The 11,026-nt window shown below is 39.0% G+C and overlaps 2 protein-coding genes across 3 annotated transcripts in view; one reads left to right on the forward strand and one right to left on the reverse strand.

Annotated features, from left to right (window-relative positions):
* The first annotated feature begins 378 nt into the window (after positions 1-378).
* fsta (follistatin a) lies at positions 379-5,889 on the forward strand. 2 transcript variants are annotated; one of them, XM_016477432.1, is made up of 6 exons: positions 379-527; positions 1,751-1,942; positions 2,213-2,431; positions 2,640-2,864; positions 3,229-3,459; positions 4,945-5,889. In XM_016477432.1, exons 1-6 carry the CDS (start codon positions 434-436, stop codon positions 5,028-5,030), a joined length of 1,047 nt encoding a protein of 348 aa, XP_016332918.1. In that variant the 5' UTR covers positions 379-433; the 3' UTR covers positions 5,031-5,889. The 2 variants fall into 2 exon arrangements, with proteins under 2 accessions (XP_016332918.1, XP_016332924.1); XM_016477438.1 differs by having other exon boundaries at positions 3,229-5,000.
* A 1,301-nt stretch (positions 5,890-7,190) lies between these two features.
* LOC107681229 (NADH dehydrogenase [ubiquinone] iron-sulfur protein 4, mitochondrial) overlaps positions 7,191-11,026 on the reverse strand; it is a 13,427-nt gene continuing 9,591 nt past the window's right edge. The window contains exons 3-5 of the mRNA XM_016477450.1: positions 7,839-8,011; positions 7,681-7,754; positions 7,191-7,401 (exon numbers count right to left, since the gene is read on the reverse strand). Of these exons, the coding sequence (XP_016332936.1) occupies positions 7,298-7,401; positions 7,681-7,754; positions 7,839-8,011 (351 nt within the window). The 3' untranslated portion in view covers positions 7,191-7,297. The remainder of the gene's footprint in view (positions 7,402-7,680; positions 7,755-7,838; positions 8,012-11,026) is intronic.

Genomic DNA, 11,026 nt, shown 5'->3' on the forward strand with positions numbered 1-11,026 from the left:
ATTATTATTCACACACTTGTGCTATAACAATGACTGGTTTTGAAAAATGCAAATAAAACAGAAAATAAAATGAAACGGCTGGTAAAAGTCGAATCAAATGAAAATCGAAAAAGATACTCCGAAACCTCGTGTGTTCGCTGCAGGCTTCTTCAACATGCCATGCTCCCACTCTCTAAACAGCATACAATAATTGATGTTCGGCGTGTGTGCTCATACATGAGTGTTTTCTGTGGTTCAAATCTCTTGCAGAAGAGGTCGCACGTGCACCTCGCCACAGAGGGAAAATCCTCCTCCAGTCAGTCTCGCGTGTCTCACTTCTATGGAAATGAATTCCGTGTAGTCTGCCTCGCCGAGAGCAGCGTTCATTCAGCACTGCCTGAGTAAGAAGATTACTTTTGCACTGCTCGTCTAGATACTCTTTCTCTGTTTAAACATGCTAAGGATGCTAAAGCGCCAGCAGCTCCACCCGGGAATGATTTTATTACTCTTATGGCTCTGTTATTTGATTGAAGATCAAAAAGTGCTAGGTGAGTGCACTTTATTTCGTTCTTTTTTTTTTTTTTGCTGTATATTTGTTTCTTCAAAATTATTTTTTGACACGCTTTAGATATGAGTCTGGTCTGCAATTCATTTAGAATTAAAGTAATTCTTTAGAATGAAGGGAACTGCTTAAATTCAAGACAACTGTAAAGTTTTGCTCTTGGCTCGCTCCTGTGTCCTCGAGACAGGTGCGTCCTTACATGCACCATTATTTAAAAAAGGAAAAAAAAAAACATCCAGAATTTACTATGCGAGATTAAGAGCATTTTATCGTTATCTAAAATAAATGCTCAAGATTGTCCAAATTAGAGGACACCGAGATGCATCTTGAAAATAATAATAATAAGGTTTAATAGTCTATTCATATGATTGTATTATTGTCTAGCAATAATGTGAAGAATAAGTGTTTTGTATACATGCATATTTAGCACACCCTCAAATCAACCATTATGTTTTAGGCATTCGATTGTATTTTTCTCAAATAGTAGGTAGTGAAATTAGACACTGCCTACCTCGTCTGGCTTTCCCCAAAAAAAAATCAGTGGACATAATGCACTTTTTTTTTTACCATTTTAATGCATTTAATTATTAGTATCGCTTTGCGTATTTGTCACCAAAACGGCACGATCATTTTGGAGAACAAAGTTTGATGAAGCTCGCGTGACTGTATGATTTAATTGGATTGTCTGGCGCGTGGTATCCCCGGCGCGAATGCCTAATTTAATACCTAAACACGACTGATTCCGCACAGGGTTCAAAACATCTCTGAACCTTATTGTAAGCAGCGGATAAATGCGTTTGTGTTGCTAAAAGCAGCGTTTGGAACGCTCCTGTAAGTGTGCTGAAACGTGATGAGCGCAGACAGTTGGCACAGAGCGCTCGAGGAACTGGAGTCTAGACTGCCATGCACATTGTTTAAATAGGTACGAGTCTGTCAATCTGCCACTTACTTTAAGACAATAAATCTCTGCACGGTCATAACATATTCGACGACAGGAAAAGCATATTCCCGAGCAGACCAGAAGCCCTTGAGTTGTCTGGGTGAAGGCATGCAAGTGTAAAATAGTCGCATTACGTTGGGAAAAATCAGACAAAATACAGCGGGGGAGGGGGAGCAGGAGAGATCCAGCTAATACAGGCTGCACGTGTTGTGTCTGGGTCATTGGCTTCAGACTTTAATAAGACTGGCTCTTTTTCTTTTTGTTTACAGCTGGTAACTGCTGGCTCCAGCAAGGCAAGAACGGGAGATGTCAGGTCCTCTACATGCCTGGGATGAGTCGAGAGGAATGCTGCCGGAGTGGGAGGCTTGGTACATCTTGGACTGAGGAAGATGTGCCAAACAGCACATTATTCAGGTGGATGATCTTCAATGGCGGGGCTCCAAACTGCATACCTTGTAAAGGTAGAATCCCATGTTCGTTTGTTCAGGTGGAAACGTCCAATAACGTATGTTGCTATTATACGTCATACAAACATATTACATGCGTGTTTAAACAGTAGAAAGAAAAAAAAAGTTACTGTGCCTCAGTGGTCTCTCACACCTTCTTTGTCTTTATATAAATAAATTCAAACAAACAAAATGAGTTGACAATAGATTATCAATAGGTGACGAATGTGTAATAAAAAAAATCCGCCAATTCAAATATCCTGTTTCTGTCTGACTGAATTTTAGAGACATGTGATAATGTGGACTGTGGCCCTGGGAAGAAATGTAAAATGAACAGGAGGAGTAAGCCTCGCTGCGTCTGCGCCCCAGACTGCTCCAACATCACCTGGAAGGGGCCGGTGTGCGGCTCAGATGGGAAAACATACCGAGATGAATGTGCCCTTTTGAAATCCAAATGCAAAGGGCACCCAGATCTGGAGGTGCAGTACCAAGGCAAATGCAAAAGTAGGTAACGCTGCTTTCGCACAAAAAAAAAGATACTGTCTAACCTTGAGAGAGATTTCAGCAGTTGTATCCAGAATCCTACAGTTTATACTAAATAAAGTCCGCTCTAACATACACTAAAGAATAAAGAAAGATTTTGAGAAACTAGGTCATTGGTTGTGAAAATCTGGTAAAACTGTATCATTCAGTCTTCCCTTCTCATCCTCAGAGACGTGTCGTGATGTCATGTGTCCGGGAAGCTCGACTTGTGTGGTGGACCAGACAAACAACGCATACTGTGTGACATGCAACCGCATATGCCCAGAGGTTACGTCTCCGGATCAGTACCTTTGTGGCAACGACGGGATTGTTTACGCCAGCGCGTGCCATTTGAGGAGAGCCACGTGCTTGCTTGGTAGATCCATTGGAGTGGCATATGAAGGGAAATGCATCAGTGAGTGTCAACATAAATTTGACTTGTTTCATTTAAATGAGAAAAGTTGAAAATGGAGAAATGGTGGAATTAGTTTATAGTTCAGAGTGCATAGGCAACAATGGCGAAATCCCAAATGAATTCCATTAGTTCCATTAGTCTTTCGTGACAATCTCAATTGTGATTATTATTTGCAAAGGAAAGTCATTGGTGTCTAACTGTTTCCTGATGTTGGCAACATCCTCTCGTGTGTCATAGCAAACTGAGCGTGACTTGCCTACAGCTCTCCACAACAACAACAAACACGTTTATGAATTTCTACGTATGAAACACTGAAGTGTTATCAGAAGAAACTGACCGCTATTGTCCCCTATTGTCTTTTTAGAGGCCAAGTCATGTGACGATATCCAGTGCAGCGCGGGGAAGAAGTGTCTATGGGAGTCCAAGATGGGTCGCGGGCGCTGTGCAGTTTGCATGGAGACGTGCCCAGAAAGTCGATCGGAGGAGGCCGTGTGCGCCAGCGACAACACCACGTATCCCAGCGAGTGCGCCATGAAGCAGGCCGCTTGCTCTTTGGGGGTTCTCCTGGAGGTTAAGCATTCAGGATCTTGCAACTGTAAGTAATACATCTTAAAAGACAATCCAATGCTGCCCCCAGCAACCACCTCCCCAAAACCTCCCACCCCTCCAAATAACGCCTCTTCATTCCCTTCCTGCTGCTAAGAGTTAAGCTACAGAAAGGTCTTATGATTGGAAGTTCTTTGCATGTCCTCTTTGACTGGCTTCATTAATTTTGTATTTTCTTGAGAAGAAAAAAAAAATGAAACGAAAAGAGAAAACAAACATTTATTTAATAAAGAACCCACAAAAATCAATGGAAATCAATGAATACAATGTAAAAAGAAATGTTACAGAGAGCTCTTTCCAGGAGTCCTTTGACATACTAATTTTCTTCATTTAACTAACAAGAAAACGTGCGGACTAACTTCTGCAGTTAGTGACATTCGAATTCTAGTTCAGTCTGACCTGCTATTGACCAGCAGGTTGAGGTCATATTTCCCCTTTGTTAAAGTGTAAATGTAGAGACTTATATATCATATCAGCTTGTCAATTCCATATTCATGGTGATCATGTAAGAGTTTTATGAATGATGTTTTTTGTTTGATTTCTGCATTTGGCTGTAATCGATTCTTTCAAATGCACTATGACATAAACAGCTCTGAGGGTTTGAAAAGACATGAATCCTTTTCCTTATACTCACATAAGGTGATTGTAACATTGGTGCCATTGTTTAAAAGTTACCTAGACTACCTATTTCGACAGATGGTGCACTAGCTTCGATAATGGATCGATGAAGCTAGAGCTGCCATCAATGAGGGAATACTTACATTCCGATTTGTGCTAGCGAACGAATGGCTTACCTTAACGTTCTCGTGCCTTAAGGTATGTTCGTCATTTCAACGGACCAACTTTATGATCACCTCATGATTTGAATGACTACAGCATTTTACAGTTTGCAGGACAAGAATATGTTATTAGTAGAGCAATGCTTTTTGTTAGACATCTAACGTTAGCCAGGTGAATTTGTGTGTGCAGTCCTGCTGTGGTCGTGTTGTCCTATTTGTTTGTGAGGGACTGCATATTTGTTTCATTGCTTTGCCTGTGTCATTTTTTCAATGTAAACTTTTATGTAGAAAATATATATCTATATTACATATACCTCAGAACTGTGCCATTGCTTGACCACGTAGCTACGGTCGGCCGGTGCACAACCTGTGCATTCAAAGTAATGGATTTAGACACGAAACCAGAAAAAAAAACAGCCATTCATGGAATGCAAGAGCACTTTTTTGGTCTTGATTCAGAAATCTGCCAAACACACCTGAGCCATTAAAGCCTCTGATCAGCCCTGTCCCGTCACACCGCTGACTTCCTTCATTATGTACATCTTGTTGCATAATTTTGGGAGCCAGAGCACCTGGTCAAGCTGTCAAGTAGCCTAGATTGTCAGAGGCTTTGGGATAAAGACAAATACTCACGTACATTCTGCGCTGTTGTGGTCTATATTCATGCAACAGCTACCATGTATTCTCCCATATAGCCATTACTGAAGACCAGGAGGATGATGACGATGAGGACCAGGACTACATGGCTTATATCCGCTTATCACCTGTACTGGATGGATAAAGCACCATCAACCAGTAGAACAGTCCTAGGGCAAGGAATCATGTCCACACTGTACATATGTGTATGCTAATTTATTTTTCAGAGAAAAAAGAAAGAAGTATACATGTAGTTCAGTCTGCTTGATGTTTATTTATACAGTGTTCTGTTTTATAATTTATACATTTACAGTGTCTGGCTTACTTGTCTATCATGTTATTTTGTTTTCACTTATGTTGTGTCTTTCCTTTTTTTTTTTTTATGACCGAGAAATATATTTGTCCAAAGAGAAGCAGTGTTATTTATTGTGAGGTAAAATGCGATCATGTAAAGTGTGAGTCTTCTGCAAGCTGTAAATTGCATTCCCTGAGCTGTATAAACGCTTATCAATGTCAATTCTGTATCACAGATGTTTTTCACACATACCTGCATGTTAGCTTGTGAGTTTATTTATTGGAAAAAAATGGAAACGCATAGGAAAAAAATGTCACTCTTTAATGTACATGTATATTTTTGGTTTTGTTTACAGCTCAGTGTAACTGACCAAAGGGATTTTCTTGAACGTTCTTCAATGTTTTTGTGATATGGTGCAGCAGGATAACATTGAAAATGAGCTGTTTCTCACATAAGAAACCCGATGATTCACTTGTACAAAATGTCGTCCGTCATCAACAGCAACAGTTTGACTTTTTGACAATAGGGCAGAAATTAGCAGTGGGTTATACTTGTTCGAGAAAACTGTGCCCTGCAACTTTGTCTTTTTTTTTCCTTGCCAATATTCTGCTCTATATTGCTCTTGCAGAGCTAAAGAAAAGGTCATTAAGAGGACTCCGTACCAATATATAAAACATTCACTTTTTCACTTTGTCAAAATGCATTTTTATTTTCAGACATCTCAAGATAAAAAACAAAATTCAGTTATAAATATATAGTTTTGTATTTTTAATGTAAATGTCATATGTATATACAAAGTTTGATGTATTTGTACAGATATTAAGAGTGAAATCAATAAAAAAAATACTTATCAAATGGTCACTGTGGTGTGGATTTTATTAAGAATTGAGTTCTGCCATTAGCTGATACCATGCACCCATCTATTTATTATCATTCTCATTATTTTGTATGTAATCAAAGTGTCCCGGTTCTACTGCTTAAGCCTTAAGGCCATTACATAAAACGTTTTTAACTGACATCATGAATCTACTGCCAGAAAACCCACATCTTTTTTCCACCCACTTCAACTAGTAGGGATATAAATTGAACTAAATTAAGCTCAAATATTCCCATAAGGACCTAACTTTAAGTCTGGGCTTCTATCTCAGAGCAATCAATTGTTAAACTCCCTACAAAGCTTGTTTTTACAAACTGGTTCTCTTTTCCTCATCAAAAATCAATCACACACGATCCTACTACCTACTGATAAAGCTGAAATTGCACTGCATTTTGGCTGAAAGGCTCTAGCCTGACCTCACACAATCACAAAATTCACATCATATCACTGAGCCCCTGTAATGCTTCCAGACTCCAAACATTGCTCTTTCCTATTATGCAAAGCTCCTCATGAAGTTATCTGGTGTGGCTTTGCTCTGTTCTCAGTTTTGGAAACAAATGTATAAAATCTTTTTTTTTTTTTCACATAGGCCATTTATAAGGCAATGGTGTCGTGTCCAGATCAGTTAAGTAAACCTTGTCACATCAATGATTCATTCATGAACCACGTTTTAACGATTCCAGGCAATGCAGATTTGTAATGTGATTTAAAATGAACATGGAAAGTGTAGTACTGACCGCTAATGTGCTAGCAGAGATGACAGAGTAAAACGGTCACTGCTTTTTCAATTGAACGTCATTTGAAGCAGGCAGGTGTTTTACTCATCTGGGCTCATCCCTGGAGGAGCATGAGAGTAAACATATCTAGCCGCGTTCAGTCTTTGAAGCTTGACATTTACCTCATCCTCCCGTTTCAGAAACATTAACACTAAACTGTCTTCAAGAGGGTTTGAAGGGTGGAAAAACGAACCACCTGACAAGAAGAATTATTTTCTGAGGAAACAGAGAGATGGCATTTCAAAGCACACGGCTAGCACAAACAACAGCAGCTACTTCAGTAATAATAAGTGCTAAATCCTCACACTAGCACAGATATGGTGTCATTCCAATGATTCTGAGTGAAGTAACATCCAGAAGCACAGTAAAACTCGAGAGTTGTAAAGATAGTTTATTAGATACATAGAGTATATTATTTTTTACAGGTCTGTTAAAGATAACACAGACAGGCAGAAACGGGATGTCTACTTGGCCGACCTTCTAGTCCTTTTGTCCCAGGAAAAGTTTGCTCCATATGACTTCACTCTCGGCTTTGGGACCCTCTTTTCTGCTATATCATAACTCCAACCTGTAAAAATAAACAGGCCCAGAGCACGGTCAGCCAAGTATATCTTAGAGGCTGGATTTGGGAGATGTCCACTGCTGCTGATGTGCAGTGTAAACACCAGGCCGGAGAAGACAGGGTGAGGATAAATGTGAATCTTTATGCCACAAACACAAACACAGCTCCTTTTCAAAGCGGAGCTTCAGCTCCCTCAAGGGACATTTTTGGATGCGATTCTGATGGGATGATTGTAGTGTTTACAAAATATGGTCACGATAGTGGAAAAACGTTTAAATGGATTACCGTTCTTCTCTACGAAAGCGATAGCGTCCTCCTTAGTGCTGAACGTAAGCACCATGTTGGACAGGGGGTCTGCCCTGGATTGGGAATAAAAATCACTTCAGACATTGGATTTTTTTTTTGGCAGTTCAAAAAGCATGATTATTATGATGTCCACTCACGTGGAGGCCCAGCCCATCAGTGGGTTCTCCCAGCGTTCCCTGGTGTCAAAATCCATCTTCCACTTTTGGGTATTTTTGACGCCAGACTGCATGGCATTGCGGGCGGGCACAAAGATACGGACCTTGCGGGTCTTAATATGCTCCTCGGGAACGCCAGTCAAAGTTGTGATGTCCTGGCAAAATGAGGGAGACGAAAGAAGAACTGATAAACTATGAGTGCATAAGGCAAATCTTTTCATCAAAACCCAAGCATTAATGTGTGGTTTGCCAAAAATAAGATTCACATTCGTGCTCTCATAAAAAAGCATAAAAAGCTTTGCTGCTCTCCCAAAGGGCATAAAAGCCCAAATACTTCCTTTCTTGAATGCAGACGTGTACTTGTCTAGACAAGCTAATTTCTCACACTCTCAAAATGCATCGAGACAGTCTACTGTGATCCTCACTGCAGGTCAGAAACCTGGGCTTTCAGGTGTGAAGGTGAAAAGAACTCTGCAAACTTGAAGCGAATAGTACACTAAACTTAAATGTGTTTTTGCAAGTAAAAACTATGAATTGAGTAATTTACAATGAAAAACAGGCATTCCCAGATGTCCTTGCATGACATCACATTTGATTATATTTTATCTAAATAACTTCGTTTCTGCTTAATTTTGTTATCATGAATTAGTACATTAGGATGTTTTGTTTTACATATTTAGTTATTTAGTTTAGTTTTGCTGTTTATTGCTTTATTATAGTGTTGCATGTGTTACCCTGATGGTGTTTTGTCTGTACAGTCTACATAAGTGCACTGGCCATGTTTTATATGGCTATTTATTGTACTGCCTGTATTATTACTGTGGTTATCAGTACATTTTATGTTAAAAAGTAGATTTTAATAGTTTTAGTAAATTGGTGTATTTATATTATATAATTTAGTGAAATATACAATTATAAGGTGTAAAATATGCCATTTCACAATACCTGAAACATTGTCACCATATTTTTTTTTTACGGTAAAGTTCTGGCAAACCAAAGGATATTTTTATGGTGCACTTAATCGTCATTTGAACAATCTAATTGATTGAAACTGATTTTTATTATACCAAGATCGATCTTCTAGTTCAAGTCAATTTTTTTGCTGTGAAAATGTATTTATGTCGTGCTTTCATCCTGTATATACCGCTGAACTGAACTCGCTCAACTGCACAGTATCAAAATGAATATTTTTGTTTATGTATCAAGTAAGTTCCATGTGTCAGTGTTTCTAAACTGCATTTCAATGAATCCGTAATGCCATGGCCCCCCCAAAAAAGAATAAACAATGTAACCACTGTAGTCTGAGTCACGACGAATGACTCTTACGAGCCGGTGCTTTCAATATAACTAAAACATACCAAAACAAATCAGAATAAATATGGAATCAAATCGAATCAAGATCTTGTGATTTACAATTCAGTCAGGATATCTGTACGAATACCAGCAAAAACAAATACCCAGAGCACAAATAATACTTAAACACTGCTCGTGGTTTTTTTGTATAAAACGAACAAGAGAGGACTGTTTTAAGAAGGTTATCTGAAAAATGTGTGTGTAACATGCTGCACGGTCCCAGACTCCAGTGTGGTGCTGCTGAGCTGAAGGAGACTGCTGAAAGGCAAAGAGAGCCCAATTCCTTTGGGAATTAGCGAGCAGCAATGGGAAGTCGGCAACAACACACAGACAAACCTCCCAGCAAGCAGCCACCCAAGGTTGTGAATCCTACAAGCAGCTCCCCTTTCAATGCAGGAACTTCACACATTTCAATGGCCATTACAACTTCAAAGAATCAAATTTTCATCATTGTCTGTCATCTGCCACTTGATTCATATAAAAGAGGTTCTTTAGCATGAACTGCGAACAAAAGCCTGCCAAACACTCTGGCTTACACAAAGTTTTCACGTGACACTCGAGCAGGCAGGGAAGAACATACAGTACCATACGCTGTTTTAACGGGACGACTTTAGTGAACAGGGGGAAAAGATGTTAGACTTCGTAATGAGCAAGATTTATAAAACTTTGTCAAAGATGACTTTAATCGCTAGCTCTGATCCACACCAGTAACTTCGTGGCAACAAAGATTAAGCAAAATGTCAGAACTTTCCATGATGTGCATCTAACCTTAGTATCAAATTCAGTTGGCTTGAGCATTTAAATGGCAAATATCTCAACATGAAAATGAATCTTTTTGTTGAAAATGTTCAGCGCAAAGGGGTCTTGTTCAAAGACGCTGCTGAGCAGAATGACTATTAGTCTAAACAGTAGGGGTGTAACGGTACACAGATGTCACGGTTCGGTATGTACCTCGGTTCGGGGGTCACGGTTCGGTACGATTTCGGTACAACAGGAAAAAAACAACAAATCTGCTATGCTAGGTTTCATTTCATTTCATTTATTTTGAACAGACAGTAATAGAAATTACTAATTTTTTCCACCTAGATGTGAAAATACTAAATATTATATTAAATTATAATGTTATAAATATAAAATCTGCAGTACATATATACATACGAGGAATAAATACTTGAAATATATTTGAGTTAGTTAACAGTGGGAAAAACGGAAAAAACAGTGCGACACGTAACGTAGCCTATATATGCTGAGTTTGAGTTCATTTTTGTGACGCTTAATTTGTTCACAGAAAGGAAACTCAAATGGCAGAAAGTGACATCCTATTTGTTTTCTTTATTTTACAAAAGCACAATGTTTTCTTTTCATTGTGAGTGTAATAAAAGCAAATAAAAGCAGACCTTTATAAAGTGATGCATTATTAATAAGACAATAACAATGTTTTGTTTTCATTGTGAGTGTACACAAATAAAAGAAGACCTTATACAGTGATGCATTATTCTGCTGGTATAAGGAAACAGTTGAAGTGATTGCGCCGGCGCGCACACACACACACATCCACACACAAAACATATCAGTTCCAGCATTGCTAACTTGACAGCGCAGTTGGTACTTTATCAAAATAAAATACAGTGAAACAAACATCAGCGCGCCCGCCTCTGTGTCACCATTGGAACGCGACTGGAGTACAAAGACTATAATTTACATAAATAATAGTTTAGCATTCAGATACATCGCAAATATGGAAATATTATGGAATATTTGGATTTGTGCCGAATGAGAGAGGTAGGATACACGAGCACAAAGCTCCATTTCTCAAA

This window comes from Sinocyclocheilus anshuiensis, unplaced genomic scaffold, assembly GCF_001515605.1.
Source record: "Sinocyclocheilus anshuiensis isolate Anshui unplaced genomic scaffold, SAMN03320099.WGS_v1.1 scaffold697, whole genome shotgun sequence".
NCBI lineage: Eukaryota > Metazoa > Chordata > Actinopteri > Cypriniformes > Cyprinidae > Sinocyclocheilus > Sinocyclocheilus anshuiensis.